Consider the following 16,042-nt stretch of genomic DNA (forward strand, 5'->3'; position numbering starts at 1 on the left):
ACAGCAGCCTTTTATTATTTGATGCAGGTTATTAGGCATTGCTGCTTGAATGAGGTACCCAATGGGTATGTATTAAACACATTTCTTCCTTCATAATCCTCATAAGACCCACACATTTCAGGCAGACTACCAGCTGCTTATCAAAGGATAAATTCTAAATTACATCTTGATCTTTACACTACGTATGGTTCCCGAGAAGCCCCTTGAGCCTCTTCACCGACTCTCTACTTAGGACACCTATTGGAGGCCTCCAGGTATGGTGTAGCCCACATAAAAGGACTGAGATGTGTTCCTTGTCAGCAAAAAGATGTTTTAAATTTTCAACGATGGAGTAGCAGCAGGACATTCGAGAAAGCAGCAGCTGTAGTTGACATTCTTTTGAAAGACAAATGTGAACACTTTCCTTATCTGTACCCCCTTTTCATCTCTTTTCTTTGTTTGGAAGAGTCTGTCTTGTCTGTGTTGCATGTGTTCTCTCTCTCTCTCTCTCTCTCTCTCTCTCTCTCTCTCTCTCCTCTCTCTCTCTCTCTCTCTCTCTCTCTCTCTCTCTCTCTCTCTCTCTCTCTCTCTCTCTCTCTCTCTCTCTCTCTTGTCCTTCAGGGAAGCCCAGGGGTGCAGAGAGTTGGAAGCTTACCATGAGTTCTGGGAGAATGACAAAGAACACAGATCCAATCACAGGTCGCTCTAAACTTGGTCCAACTACAGGCTCAAGAGAAAAGACTTGAATTTTACCTTATGGCTGTGTACTCAACACGTAGCACACATCCCTTAATTGTCATTGGTTCCTAACTGGGAAGTGGTGGCACACATCTTTAATCCCAGCACTTGGGAGGCAGAGGCAGGCAAATCTCTGTAAGTTCCATGCCAGCCTGGTCTACAAAGCTACACAGATAAACCCTATCTCAAAAAACAACAACAAAAAACCAAAAAACAAAATTATCATTGGATCCTTTAACCTTGCGCTTTCCATACTTATTTTGGTATTTGTGTTTAATAAGACTCTTATATCCTTCCATCATTCTGTAAGACTACAGGGTGCCTTGGCTGCGATTTGAATATACCATCCAAGTGAGTCTGTGAGAATATACGTTTCCCTGATTTCATCGTGGCTTTTGACCAAAAAGCAAATATGACATTTGAAGTCTTACTTTTTATTATTCTTAGTATGTATTGATCAATAATATCCTATCTATTGATGAACATCCCTGTGGTATATGAAGTTTCATATTGAAGAATGAAAACATGAACAGTACCAATGCTATGAACTACCAAACAACCCTTATAAAGTTACCAAGATATGTACTAATGAATGGACTTCAATGTATTAAAAGCATCAAGACTTTTGACATTTTATCAATTTTTAAACTACCAAGTGCTTTTTAATGTGTTACTTGTAATTCATATCCAATGGACTACTTCATATATTTTTAAGAATTGCTGACATTTGGAGATTCAAAGCCTTTTCCCAAAGGGCAAATATAAATGTTTGTGTATTTTATACCCTTCCTCACCTACAGATGCAACAGTTGGAGAGACAAGTAATCGATGCTGAACGTCAAGCAGAGAAGGCTTTTCAACAGGTAGAGCATAATTTAATCTTTATCTGTCTCTATGCATATAAAGACTGCTTAGCTCATAATAGCAGGATAGCTGTCAACCTTCCTGAATATCTCTCATCATTGTGACTGCTCATGAGCTCAGTCCACAGAGTGGAAAAATTGAACTCTATTTTGTTCTTTTAAGGATTTTCCAAATATGACTTTTAATAGAAATCCCAATTGCAATTAAGTTTTATATATAAGTATGGTCATATCAGCTTTATGCATAGTAATAAAGAATTGAAAATGATATGAATTCTATTGTAGAAGAATCAGTAAATAAACTTAAAGCTATGAACTGTTGAACAATTATTTAAAATCATTTTCCTGAAAATTAATAGAGCAAATGCTTAGAATTATATTAGGAAAATATGCACAAAATTGTATATTTCATATATTAGTATTTATGGATAAGAAATGCCAAATGCATGAGTTTAAAAGTAGTTTGAGAGGAAATTAGAAGTTTGCTTGAATTGTGACATTAAGAAAGATTATTTTATTTGGCAGTGGTGGTGCACACCTTTAATCCCAGCACTCAGGAGGGCAGAGGCAGGAGGATCTCTGTGAGTTCAAGGCCAGCCTGGTCTGTGGAGTGAGTTCCAGAATAGCCAGGGCTACACAGAGAAACCCTGTCATGAAAAAAGAAAAAAGGAAAAAAGGGTATTTTCCTGCATTTTCATTCCGTTTTTAAAATACTGCTTTAGTTCTTTAGGTGATGGTTTGGTAAGTCACTTAGCCCTTTCTGAGCCTTGAGAGTAGTAAGTGGATGGTTTGGATGGGTACACCCAGCCTTAAAACTCTCTAATAATCTCAAATCAATATCTCAAATTCTTGTTTTATGAAACAACTCTTTATCACAGTCACTCAAACCAACAATTTCCAAAAGCATCAATACAGATTCTTCCTAAGGAATGCACAGTACAGCAGTTGTCAATACAGAATTCTTTCTAAGGAATGCACAGTACAGGTGTTCTGTCCGTACGCCAATCGTCTTCCGTCTAGAGCCTAGACCAGATTTTACACAGCACATTGTTAGAGTGGCTATACCAATCCACCCCAATCCTTGATTTCTTGTTTATACTTGAAAAGAAGTCTTAAAATTGTATTACATGACACTCCAACCACACGTAAGAGTAGGGAAATGACATAATGAACTCTCGGGGTTAGTTAACTTGTGGTTTGTCTGCCACTAGTCACTTGCTGCCTCCACTCAACCCTACACGGATCATTTATTTGGAAGCAAATCAGATATCGCATGATTGTACCCATGAATAAAGCTGAGTGAAATCAAAGCAACCAATCTAAAAGACTCTTTGAAACCCCAACCACAGTACCATTGCCATGCCAAAAATATTACCAAAAATTCCACCCTGTGTCTAATAACTAGATACCATTCAAAATTCTCCCAAACATCTCATAATTGCTTCCGGTTTTGTTTTTCTTTAACATTTACTTTAAATTTGTGTGTGTGAGAGAGAGAGAGAGAGAGAGAGAGAGAGAGAGAGAGAGAGAGAGAGAGAGAGAGAGAGAGAGAGAGAGAACGCATGTGGATGTTGGTGCCTACATAGAACAGTGGTATTGGTGCCTGTGAGAGCTTGAGTTGCTTGAGTTGCAGGCTGTTGTGGGTGCTGGGAACTGAACTTGAGTCTTCTGGATAAACAGTATGATCTACTAACTGCTGAACCATCTCTCTAGCCCCATGTTATTGTTTTTTAATTGGGCTGAGGTTCATATAATATAAAATTAATTATTTCAAAACAGACAAGTCCTCCTGTCTTTGGTATATGAGCATCAAGTCTGCTTGAGCTAGTTCCTTGCTGCAGAGTAGCTTAGGGGTTTCACAATCAAAGAGGCTTAGGGGAAATGGGCCAAGGGTATGCTAAGTGGGAGCAGATAGGAATTTACCCAGAAGGAAAAAACCTCTCTGAGAGTACGAAGTTTATTTGAATTCCTTGCTCTCTCTCTCTCTCTCTCTGTCTCTGTCTGTCTGTCTCTCTGTCTGTCTCTCTCTGTCTCTCTGTCTCTCTCTCTCTGCCGGTGTCTATGTGTTCATGAAACTATTTTATATGCATTGGTGTTTTGCCTGCATGTATGTCTCTCTGAGGGTATCAGGACCCCTGGAACTGGAGTTACAGACAGTTGTGAGCTGCAGTGTAGGTGCTGGGAATTGAACCCAGGTCCTCTGGAAGGGCAGGCAGTGCTCATAACTGCTGAGCCATCTCTCCAGCCCCCTGGTAGGTGTTTGTTACTGGCTAACATTCTCGTCTGGTTAAGGTTAAATGAATGGAAAAAGAACTGGGCTGTTTTCCGTGTGTTTGCGGTAGGACATTGTAAAAGGGCTGCTTGTTCCTTCTGTAAGGAAAACGTTTCTGTAGACATCTTATTTGTGGCGATTACCGAGGAAGGCTGGGAGCCCTGTGGAACTTGGTCATCCAGAAGACGTATTTTCAAAGCAGTCTTCTGGACCTCTGCTCTTACCCTCATCCCACTGCCCACTCCTGAGGCCTGGTAAGAGGAAGTGGCATGTATAAAGATCGCACTTTGCGCTCAACACGCTACGATTACTTCTTCTCTGCACTCTACTTAGGAGTCTTTATTAACCCTGCATGAAGAGGATTCTTTGATGAGGTCCTCTATGTTTTGAAGCAGAGTCCTTTATTGAAGACTGAACAGAACTCATGGCATTGCCTAGACTGGTGGGCAGTGATCTTCCTTTCTCCTCCTTCCAAGCACTGGGAGCTGCCATGCTCAGCTTTTATTGGGTTCTGGGGATCTGAACTCAAATCTTCACACTTGCACAGCAGGCGCATAACTGACTGAACCTCTCTACTTGTCTTTCTTGAGGTTTGCCTTCTATTCTTTTATTCTCAGAAGGGAGCTGACATATTAGTTTTGGGAGATTGAGTATTTACTGTCTGTTTTTCTCCTGCTGGGCTATTATCCATGGAAAATGTCTTTGGTATTGACTTTTTTATAGTTCATCAAAGAAAAATCACTGCTTTATGTTAAAGAATCCAAAACTAAGGCCACTTAAATTATTATTTGAAGAGCAGAATACATTTTCCTCCTGTTTTGAAACTCTGCTTTTGTTTTCAAAGTTTCCAGCTGCGTGTGTTTGTGTGTCTCTTAGAACAGTCTTGGCATCTGAATCCAAGTTACATTTGCACAGTGAACCCACAGATGAAACCTGGTATTCATGGTTAAAAAGTAAAACCAAACACACCTTCAGAGCTTCCTGCTAAAAATATCCTTTAGTCAAACATGTCTAAATGTCAACTGGCTTTAAGGACTCATTACGATTTTTCTGATGTTATTAAAATGATGGAAAGGTTTGCTTTTGTTTAAACCGGTCATCCTCAGTTTCTCAGAAGTGTTAATTTTTCTTCATATGCCTGTAATTGCCAAGCTTCTGGTAAAATTAAGAATATTATAGTGATATTTATTTATAGAACACTGTGTAGCATTCTCAACACTCTGCTTTCTGTCTATCACAAACACCTCTCTTATTTAGACCTTCCCATGAAGTCTACAGTGTGGGCATTGGGTTTGGGATCTGCAGAAAGAGAAACGGGCAAATCAGAAAGTGGTGACGATGAGTCAACCTCACTGAGTTGGGTAAATTCACACACTCAGTCTGTGTGAGTGAGCAGACTTGGCACACATGCCCTTTGGAGATTCTGTCTGCCTCTGTGTACTTTGCAGAAGATCCAAGCAGGGTCTGTCTGGTTTAGACATTTAAAAATGAGACAGGTAGTGATGGCTCACACCTTTAATCCAAGCACTGGGGAGGCAGAGGCAGGCGGATGTCTCAGTTCGAAGCCAGCCTGGTCTACAGACTGAGTTCCAGGACCGCAAGGGATACACAGAAAAACCATGTCACAAAAAACTTGAAAACATAAAAGACCAAACCAAACCAAAACATAAATGAAGCATGGCTCCCCCACCAGCCTGACGCCTGTTACACTCACTAGCCATATACTGTACTGCTGAGTTGTATGTGTCTATCATTACACTTATTGTCTCTTTTTCCACTGAAGAGTAGCTTGGATACAGGAAGAGATTTGACGGTCTGTTTTATTCACCGGTGCCTTCCTGCTGGAACTGGAGAACATTCATTAAGTGAATAAATTAATGAACCCCCACTAAATGCCTTCTACTGCCTGTTTCTGGACTCATCTCGGCTTTAAATCTTTCTTTCTAACCTAAGTTCAGTTTTCTCCCAAAAATGTGTTATTATCCAGGCCATCTAAGTTGATTCTTATCTCATCACTTACCATATTTCTTTAATATTTCCTTATGGTCTTTTTTTATTATTATTTATTACATTTTTTAAAATTAGAAACAAACTTGCTTCACATGTCAATCCCAGCTCTCTCTCCCTCTCCTCCTCCCGCACTCCCCCAGCCCCTCTAGCCTCCCACCCTATCCCCATTCCCTTTCCCATAGTGGATATACAGAGTCTGTCATTTCCTTCAAGGTAGGGCCTAGGCCCTCCCCCAAGAGTCCAGGCTGAGAGAGGATCCCTCTTTGTGGTATGGACATACAAAGTCCATTTGTATGCCAGGGATAAATACTAATCTACTGTCCAGGGCCCTGTAGATTGTCCAGGCCTCTTCACTGACACCCACATTCAGGGGGTCTGGATCAGTCCCATGCTGGCCTCTTAGCTGTCAGTCTGGGGTCCAAGAGCTCCCCCTTGTTCAGGTCAGCTGTTTCTGTTGGTTTCACCAGCCCATTCTTTACCCCTTTGCTCATCACTCTTCCCTCTCTGTCACTGGGTTCCAGGGGTTCAGTTCAGTGTTTAGCTGTGGGTGTTTGCCTCTGCTTCCATCAGTCACTGGATGAAGGTTCTAGGATGGCATATAAGGTAGTCATCAAACTCATTATCGGGGATGGGTATTAAAGGTAGTCTCTCCATTATTGCTTAGTTTGCCAGTTGGTGTCATCCTTGTAGATCTCTGGAAATCTCACTAGTGCCAGATCTCTCCTCAAACCTATAATGACTCCCTCTGTTATGGTATTTCTCATCCTGTTCTCCCCTATTCTTCCCCAACTTAACCGTGTTGCTCCCCCTTCACCTCCTCTCTCCTCCTCTTCTTACCCTTTCTTTTTCCCAACTCCCACGCCCTTCTCCCGCCCCCTGCTCCCAATCTGCTCAGGAGATCTAGTTTCATTCTCCTTCTCTGGGGTACCATGCATACCTCTCTTAAGTTCTTTCCTGTTTCCCTACCTCTCTGCCAGTGGGATTGCAGACTGGCACTTCTTTGATCCATGTCTAAAATCCATATATGAGTGAATACATACCATGTTTGTCTTTTTGTGACTGGGTTACCTCACTCAGGATGGTTTCTTCTAGTGCCGTCCATTTGCCTGCAAATTTCAAGATCCCATTGTTTTTCCCCACTGAGTAGTACTCCATTGTGTAAATGTACCACATTTTCTCTATCCACTATTCAGTTGAGGGGCATCTTGGTTGCTTCTAGGTTCTGGCTATTACAAATAGTGCTGCTGTGAACATAGTGGAACAGACACGGGGAGATGGGACTAGAAACTTTGGCTTCTATAGGAACACTTTGCACACATTGCTCTAGTAAGTATGTGCCTCGTCCTATGTAAACGCAGCAGTCTGGTGATCTCTGGTGCCAACCCTGAAGGTAACAACACCACTTGTCAAAATAGTGTTCAGATTTTGAAATCATCATAACATGTTATACCTTGCCGATTAATAGTTTTTACTTTGTGACAGTTTAAGAACCTAATGTTAAAGTGAAATTAAAAGCTTAGAACTATGATGTATTAAGTGTGCCATAATGTTACTATTTTACCCTCTGAATTTAGGTACAAGTTATGGAGGAGAAACTAAAGGCAGCTAATATTCAAACCAGTGAGTCAGAGACTCGGCTCTATAAGAAGTGTCAAGATCTGGAGTCGGTAATGCAGGAAAAGGATGACATTATTCAGAACCTGGAGCTGCGGCTTGAAGAGCAGGTTAGGAAAACTGAATCATCAGTTGTATTAATATGTACTCATTAATATGTAATTAAAGACCTAGCTGAGATCTTTTTACCTGGAGGGGAACTCTGACTTGTAGGACTGTGTCACATGTGTTGGTAACGGGTACAAGTAAAAATGCTATTCCCATCATGTCTTGGGTGACTCAAGGCTTCAAGGGAAGATCTGGTACATTTTAAGGCGTGTGTGTGTGTGTGTGTGTGTGTGTGTGTGTGTGTGTGTGTGTGTGTCTGTGTGTCTGTGTGTCTGTGTGTCTGTGTGCGCGTGTTGCTATGTGTAGAGGACAGAGGGAACTTTACAGGAGTTGGTTCTCTCCTTTCACCGGGTGGTGATAGAACTCACATCATAGGCGTGGCAGAAGTGCCTTTTTACTCATGGGCCATCTCTTTGGTCCCAGATTTAAGTAGTTTTTAAAAAATGTGTCAATGCTATTTAACATTCAGACTTTAGAGTTTAAATGTGATGTTTTTCATTTGGAAGTATTTAGTTTATAACAGGCATTTATGTTCATAAAACATTTCAGCCAAACTGGGTATGGTGGTCCATGCCTGTGGTCCCAGAATCCTGGAGGATCATTAGTGTGAGGCCAGTCTGGACAGCATGATGAGGCTATCTAAGAAAAAAGTATTTACAGACCATCGTATAGATTTATATTTAGCACTAATCCTACGTCTGCTTAAAAAAGTATAGTTTTCAGCTGCCTTATTTGAGCACATAGAATACTGTAAGTTTTATGACAAAAATTCACTGGGAACTGGGTGTAATGGTTGGTCCCTATCATCCCAGCACTTGAGAGGCTGATGCAGGAGGATTGCCATGAGTTTGAGGCTATCCTGAGCTACAGAGTAATACCTATCTCAAAAATCAACAAAAATTTATATTAGGATCCAATGGTTACTAAAGTAGCCATTTAATAACATTTTAATGTGACTTCTATGTTTGTTAAATCTATTAAATTTTTCACTTTTCTATTGGGTCAGAGTTTTAGGCCAGTGGGTTTTTGTTTTTTTGGTTTTTTTTTTTCCTGATTTCTAGCAGCCCAATCCACTCATTGTGCTGTGTACACTATTCACACTCACAGTAGTTTTGTGACCAGGTTTTAAGGCTGTTAAATGTGAATTAGAATTTCTCTTTGTTTGTTTTTCTGGATTTTTTGTTTGTTTGTTTTCGAGACAGGGTTTCCCTGTATTGTTTTGGATGCTGTCCTGGAACTCGCTCTGTAGACCAGGCTGGCCTCGAACTCACAGAGATCTGCCTGCCTCTGACTCCTGAGTGCTGGGATTAAAGGGGTGCACCAATGCCCGGCCTGGAATTTTTTTTTTTTTTTTTTTTTTTTAGTTTTTACGAGACAGGGTTTCTCTGTATTGTTTTGGAGGCTGTTGGCCCAGCCCAGCCTCGAACTAACAGAGATCCGCCTGCCTCTGCCTTTTTTTTTTAAACCAGTGTTTGAGGGAGAAAACAGCCCTGCTCCTAAGTGGATTCATGATTCTTCTCACCACCTTAGTTGATCCAATTCTACTGGTCCTGAGATGGTTCATTTTGTTGATATACTTAGGGGATTCACTTCATTGTGTGAGAAAGGAAGAGAGAAACACGGCTCGAAGCAGTGCTTGGGGTACTAGGTAGACATTTTCCTGTTGCTTCAGCGAAACACCTCACGAAACCAACTTGAGGAAGGAACAGTTTTGTATTTCCCAGTGTGAGGGTACAGTCCATCACTTTCTCCTTTTATTCAGCCCAAGGCCCCACTCAATGGAATAGTGCCATTTTACTAGATTTAAGGGGGCTTTCCCATTGATTGACCCAATCTAGAAAACCCCTGGACATGCCCGGAGGTTTGCTCCCACAGCGACAGGTGTATCATCACATCTGCATGGGCTTTTTGACTTCTTTGTCTGTGAAACAGATTTTCTTTCCTTCCTTTCCTACCCCATCTGTTGTTTTGTTCCTTAACAAGATCTACTGTTTCAGACTGGCTCTAGTCCTCGTGATCCTCCTCCCTCAGCCTCCAAGGGTGAGGATTACAGGCATGGATTACTCTGTCTGGAAAAAATCTGTATTAACCTGGAAACAGGTCCTAAGTGAATTTGCCTTCTATATTTTACAATGCGATGTCTCCAAGCCAAGGAGCTTATGTTTGACCTAAACAAGTTGTTGTTGTTGTTTCAGAAACAAGTGAGAGTACAAGAAGCTAAAATAATAGAAGAGAAGGCAGCTAAGATCAAGGAATGGGTAACAGTTAAGTTAAATGAGGTACTTATTGCTATATTTTTCCTTTATTTACTTCTTTTGATTAAACTCTTCAGAATATACAACCCTGAGTGAGACATAAAATTCCAATCAATTAACTGGTTATTATGGTCCTATATTTTGGTAAATTTGAGATAGACTTTCATTTTAATATCTGTTATACTTTTAAAATTAAAATATTGATAGACTCATGACGACTGTAAATAGCCACATTATAATGAGTTAATTTTAGATAATTATGAACATTGCATGTATATATCATACAATTAATAGGTTTGATATCTGAGAAGCATAAACTAAATGCTGAAATAGTTTTAAAATTGTTTTATAGTGGGAAATACATAGGGTTGGAAAATTTTAGCTCTGGACAAATAAATATTGATGATATAATTGTTGAAGTTGATAATCAGTGCTGATAAGTTCACCAGCTTGCAAATAGAGTAATTATATATTGTCATTTTCTAAATTTTATAATTTATTAGTGCATTTAAAAATGTTATTCCTAGATTGAATAGTATGATTATATTCTTTCAGCTGGAAGTGGAGAATCAGAATCTTCGTTTCATCAACCAAAATCAATCTGAAGAGATAAGAGCAATACAGTCGAAGTTGCAAGGTACATAGATTTCCATTAAGATAACTCAGCTGAACTTATTTGGCTATATAGGAGTTTATTATCATTTTGCCCATGTTTTAAGGATCAAATTAAGAATATCACATAAGTTGCTATTGTCAGTAAATGAAAAATAATTTCTCCTACCAACCTGAATCCTGTACCCAAGGGATGTTGGACTGAGGAATCAAAGGCAAAAAAAAAAAGATGAATAATGATATATCTATTTATCAAAGGGTCTATTATATAGAAAATATGACTGCATAGTAATTTTGCCTCTCTCTTCTAAAAGACAATCTATTTAAGATGCAAAGAATCCAATTTGCTGAAACTACTACATATTAATGTCAGCCTTGCAGTTCAGGTGTCACAGGCAACTGGTGCTGACTCCAGTAGCGTTTTTGGTCCTTCCAAGCAGTGCAGTGCTACATTGCTCTGATAATTTTGCCCGAACAGGGAAGGTGATATGAAGCCAAATGGTGGGGGTGTTTGTGTTTGTTAGAGGTTTGCACTTCAGCATTCCAAGACTTAGACTTTGGCCTTAGGAAGAATAGACCCTTTAGTGGGATTAACAAGTCAGCAGTGTGGTATAGTTAGTTGTATCTGCATTGAAGGCTTCATGCATTCTGAACATGCCCCTGAATCTGGTGTTCTTTGAAGGCAACTGGGATGTGTTCTGTGGTTCTCAGGTGCCGCCTCTGGTTGCTGCAAATGTCACATAACTTAGTTCACTCATGCATTATCAGCCGGGATTACAGGTGTCAGCCGCTACACCTGGCTAGGCAATTTGTTTAGAGCATGTTAATACTTGCTTTCATTTCCTCCATCTGAATGATAAAAAAAAAACAACAAAAAACCAGACACTGCCATAACTGATCTGAAGGTCCATATTGAGAATTAAGGTTTCCTGATTTCCTGCCACTCACCTTCTCTGAAATAGGTTGGATGAACCAATTCTATTTGCAAAAGGTTGTTAATTTCAATGATATCCCTGGCTTGCAATTCTAGTCTTCATTGACAGTCTCTTGGGTTTTGTATACTAAGAGGTTCTGATCCTTGGGAACTAGGCTTAGACTGGAGCGTAGATACCTTATGTATGCTAGATTTAATGTATTTACAAAATATATATGTACATATTATAATGTCTATATGTACAAAATGTTTGCATATTACACACACACACCAAGTGTGTATGTTTTTTGTCAGTATCCACAGAAGACTGAGGCTAGGACCCCATGCATAGCAAACTCTAATGATATTCTAGGTCCTTAAACAAAACGACCCAGGATTTGCACATAATATGTTGCACACATTCTCCCGTAACTTTAAATCATCTTCATGCTGCTAAAATGCCTAATAAAAGGTAGATATTGTATAAATATTTCTTAGATTGTATTTTTAGAGAATCATAGTAAAGTATCTGTCTATATTCAGTAGAGACAGATTTTTTTCTAAGTATTTTTGATTCACATTGGTTAAGCCCACAGCTGCAGGTTCCATGGAATTTGAGAAGTAATGTACATAATCATTACTATATCATTGTGACTCAGTTCTGTGATAGATGATCAACTAGAAAACTTCAAAGATCCCCCCTGAAGAAATACACTAGAAATACTTTTCCATATTATCAGTTGGTACTTAGCATAATACATTTCACCTTCTGTTGCTTTCCCAGTGCTCTGAAATTAACTTCCTCAGGAACTTTTCTTCCTGGGACCTCCATGCATTTGATGTTAAAAGCAACAATATAAAGAGTCCTGAAGATGGGTTAAACTATTGTTTCTCAACCTGTGTGTAGTGACCCCTTTGGGGTTGCACTTCAGATATTTACATTACAATTTGTAACAGTGGCAAAATTACAGTTTGAAGTAGCAATGGAAATAATCTTCTTCTTGGGGGTCACCAAATGAGGAACTATATTAATAGGCCACAGCATGAAGATGGTTGAGAACCACTAGATTAAACCCATGATTAGTGATCCTTAAGTCAGATCACCAGGACTGGCAGCAAGCGCTTTTACCCACTGACCCCCCGCCTGGCATGAGCCCATGCATGCATGTACTGTCGTGTGCACACACACACACACACACAGAGGGAGGGGAGAGAGAGAGAGGGGGAGAGGGGGAGGGAGAGAGAGAGGGAGAGGGGGAGAGAGACACACACACACAGAGACAGAGAGACAGAGAGATTTAGACTCCTATACTCTATGTTGGGGTTTCCATTCACTATACATTAGTAAAAGATGAAATTCAGTCTTTTTTCTGGCATTGAGTGGTTTATTCAAGCCCGTCTACGCTTTCATTCCGTGTCTAACAAACGGCCCTGAAAAGTTGCACTCCATTTGGCTTCCCCACCTTGCAGAACTCCAGGGCAAGAAAGTATCCTGCGTCTCCACACCGAAGCCCTCAGAAGGGCAGCACCTGAGCAGTTTGAAGTTTGGATGCTTCCTGTCCCGAGCAAAGAGTCCTCCTCATGTGGTCAGATCCGAGGAAATCAGCAAGATGGCATGTAAAGAACCCGAGGTCACCGAGGGAAAATGCGTAGAAGGTACTTTCAGACTCTGGCAAGCTACCTCAGCCCTTTTTCAAAAAGCGAAAACATCACTCTCAAAGAGTAACCAGGGTTAAGCTTGGTTCTCCATGACACCTCAGTACTTCAAGGGAATATTTATCAAGAGCCATACAACACTGAACTTTGTATCTAGTTACATTGTCTTAACCTGGGTTTTTGCCAGGGCCACAGAGGAGCAACTGATTTTCCCCCATCTTAGTGCTTTCTCTTGCTCCAGGTGGAAAGGTATAAAATATAAAAGGTTATAATTCTAACTACAAGGTATGCATTTTAACCCAATTTCAGATGAGAATTCTGCATCCGTGTTCATAGCTTCTTGATTATATTTTTAATGACCTAATATTAAACATGAAATCAATACATAAAGAAATGAACACTTGGGGGGGTACTTTGATAACTACTTTCTTTGTTATCTCAGAGAAGAAATATCGCCTAGATAATCTGACCCTGGTCCTGTGTGAAGATTTCTGCTCTTCTCTTCACAGCTTCCTTCTGAATTTTGCCTGGTGTCGCAGCCTGACCATAACACCCCAAAGGCAATCTTTTTTGTTGACTCTCCCAATAGTTGGAGGGAAGGTTGAGCTTGCAACTTAGTTACACTGGATCTGGTTTCCTTCCAGTGCATGAGAAAAAATGCTAGCTGTGAAAGTTGCCACTGGGCTTGGTTTCAGGCCTTCTGAACACTACATCGTACTTTTCCAGTTACCTATTTCTTGCTGTTACCGGCATTTCATTTACTTCTCCAAGAAGCCTTTTCCATCCCCATGTAACTAGCAGCTGCTACAAAACTTGGGGGCATCTTTGTTCAGCCTCTCGTTCCTAAGTTGTGAAGTTCATAGTTATGTTTTCAAAGCTCCTGTTAAGCCATTATTTATGAAGCTATTGGTGCATTCCTTTTCTCACGGTGCCGACAAATGGAATCCATATCTAAAGGCATTTAAAGAGGCTATTCTTTTTTTTTTTCCCGAGACAGGGTTTCTCTGTGTAAGAGCCCTAGATGTCCTGGAACTCGCTCTGTAGACCAGGCTGGCCTTGAACTCACAGAGATCTGCCTGCCTCTGCCTCCCGAGTGCCGAAATTAAAGATGTGTGTTATTCTTATTATCAAAATGCACATTGTAGTTGCAGTTAAACCAAGAGTAGAAGAAAGTTTTTCTGTGAATTTACACATTTTGTGGGCACAAAGCTTGGTTTTTTGTTTGTTTTTGTTTTTTTGAGGCAGGGTTTCTCTGTGTATCTCTGGGTGTCCTGGGACTTGCTTTATAGACCTGGTTGTCTTGGAACCAGGCTGTCTGGAAACTCACAGAGATCAGTCTGCCTCTGCCACCTCAGTCCTGGGATTAGAGGAGTATGCCACCACAAAATTTGCTTCTTACATTAAGGCTTTGTGTTCATGTTCAGACTTATATTATGATGGTTTTTGAGATTAGTGGGAGAAGGGTTATTTTCTCTGCTTCTAAAATGGAACTAATGGCGTTTGTATTTTTTGGCAGCTTCTCTCTTTGGTCAGACTCATTCTGCTTCACACTCTGCTTTCTCTCTTTAGATTGTTGTCAATTTTCATTCCCCAACATATTTGTTTGTAAAACTCAATTTACTTTTGATACAATTAAATTGAAGTATAAGGATTCCATGTTTTTATAAATCCCGCATTTTCCAAACTTGTTTAAAAAGGCATATAACTAACAAAGAACAGTGTAAGTTGATAAACTCACATGAAATCGCCAGTCTCTACAGTGTAGTTACATCAGGCAGGGTAATGCGTACACGCAGCGTAGTTACTGTAAAGGTTTCATTATTAAAGGCAACCTGCCAATGTGATGTATCTTCCTCCAGAGATGGAAATTGCAGAGAAGCCTGACGATAACCAAGTCCAAGAAAACAGAAGCCAGAAGAAGTTGCACGAGACCCCTTGCAACTCAGAACAGAATCGGAAAATAAGAGCAAGCTTTGCGACAGATGGTGGGATGTCCCAGAATTCCGGGGCTCCGGCGAGTGACTGGAGTTCTGACGAGGAAGACCGAAGCAAGGGCATGTCCAAGTCCAGGTGCACGTCCACCCTTTCCAGCCACACGTCTGAGGAGGGCGTCCGGTGTGGCAGGATGGGCAGCGAGGCGTATCTCACTGCATCTGATGATAGCAGTTCTATATTCGAAGAAGAGGCTTTTGGCGTTAACCAGCCCGAGCCCAAGAAACTATATTCTTGGCAGCAGAAGGCACTGTGGAAAGGTCAGAATAGCCTTGCGAAGGGGAATTCTCAGGCGGGCATCAAGGAACAAGACAGTTCTTCGGATGAACTGAATAAGAAATTCCAGTCCCAGCGACTGGATTATTCATCCTCATCAAGTGAGGCCAACACCCCAAGCCCTATTTTGACCCCAGCTTTAACCCCCAAACATCCTAACTCACTCCCCGGGAAAGGAACACAGTTGGTGCCTTCAGTATACCTGCCACCCCCAAAGTTAAGGATCCCCAATGTTTTCAGTATAAGTGTGGCGCTCACCAAAAGGCACCTGAGCCAGCCACAGCTATGTTCCGACCGGATGTTTGGCATGAACAGGAATGCCATAAGCATGATCCGGCCGCTGAGACCTCAGGAAACGGATCTTGATGTAGTTGATGGTGACGGCATGGAAGTGGTGGAGAGCATGGACACGAGCTGTGATGACGGCTTATTTTCCTACGACTCCCTGGATTCCCCGAACGCAGATGACCAGGAAACCAGCGAGCCGGCAAAGAAGGCCTCGTGCAGCAAGCCTCCCACGCCTCCTTTGCATCGCTTTCCCTCTTGGGTAATTGCATTCCTCTCCCCAGCACGTACACGTACACGGGGCTTCTTCTCGGCGCTGGCTCTCAGGTTTCCCGCCCCTGTCCCTTTTCAAATACGGCTTTGTCCTCACAAGTTCCAGCTATCAGAATACAATGTCCCCTTCTCCTCCCCAACCATATTCTGGAAAAAAAAAAAAGATTGAGAAACAAGACAGATGGGAGATTCAAAG

At 41.0% G+C, this 16,042-nt stretch overlaps 1 protein-coding gene across 2 annotated transcripts in view; it reads left to right on the forward strand.

Moving 5' to 3' along the window:
• Window positions 1-16,042, forward strand: part of Plekhh2 (pleckstrin homology, MyTH4 and FERM domain containing H2) — a 97,693-nt gene that overhangs the window by 29,464 nt on the left and 52,187 nt on the right. For both annotated transcript variants that reach the window (XM_040737694.1, XM_040737695.1), the window contains exons 3-8: window positions 1,518-1,580; window positions 7,437-7,586; window positions 9,780-9,863; window positions 10,395-10,476; window positions 12,835-13,020; window positions 14,880-15,835. In XM_040737694.1, the coding sequence (XP_040593628.1) occupies window positions 1,518-1,580; window positions 7,437-7,586; window positions 9,780-9,863; window positions 10,395-10,476; window positions 12,835-13,020; window positions 14,880-15,835 (1,521 nt within the window). The remainder of the gene's footprint in view (window positions 1-1,517; window positions 1,581-7,436; window positions 7,587-9,779; window positions 9,864-10,394; window positions 10,477-12,834; window positions 13,021-14,879; window positions 15,836-16,042) is intronic.

Source organism: Mesocricetus auratus, unplaced genomic scaffold (assembly GCF_017639785.1).
Source record: "Mesocricetus auratus isolate SY011 unplaced genomic scaffold, BCM_Maur_2.0 Super-Scaffold_100676, whole genome shotgun sequence".
In the NCBI taxonomy this organism is placed as follows: Eukaryota; Metazoa; Chordata; class Mammalia; order Rodentia; family Cricetidae; genus Mesocricetus; species Mesocricetus auratus.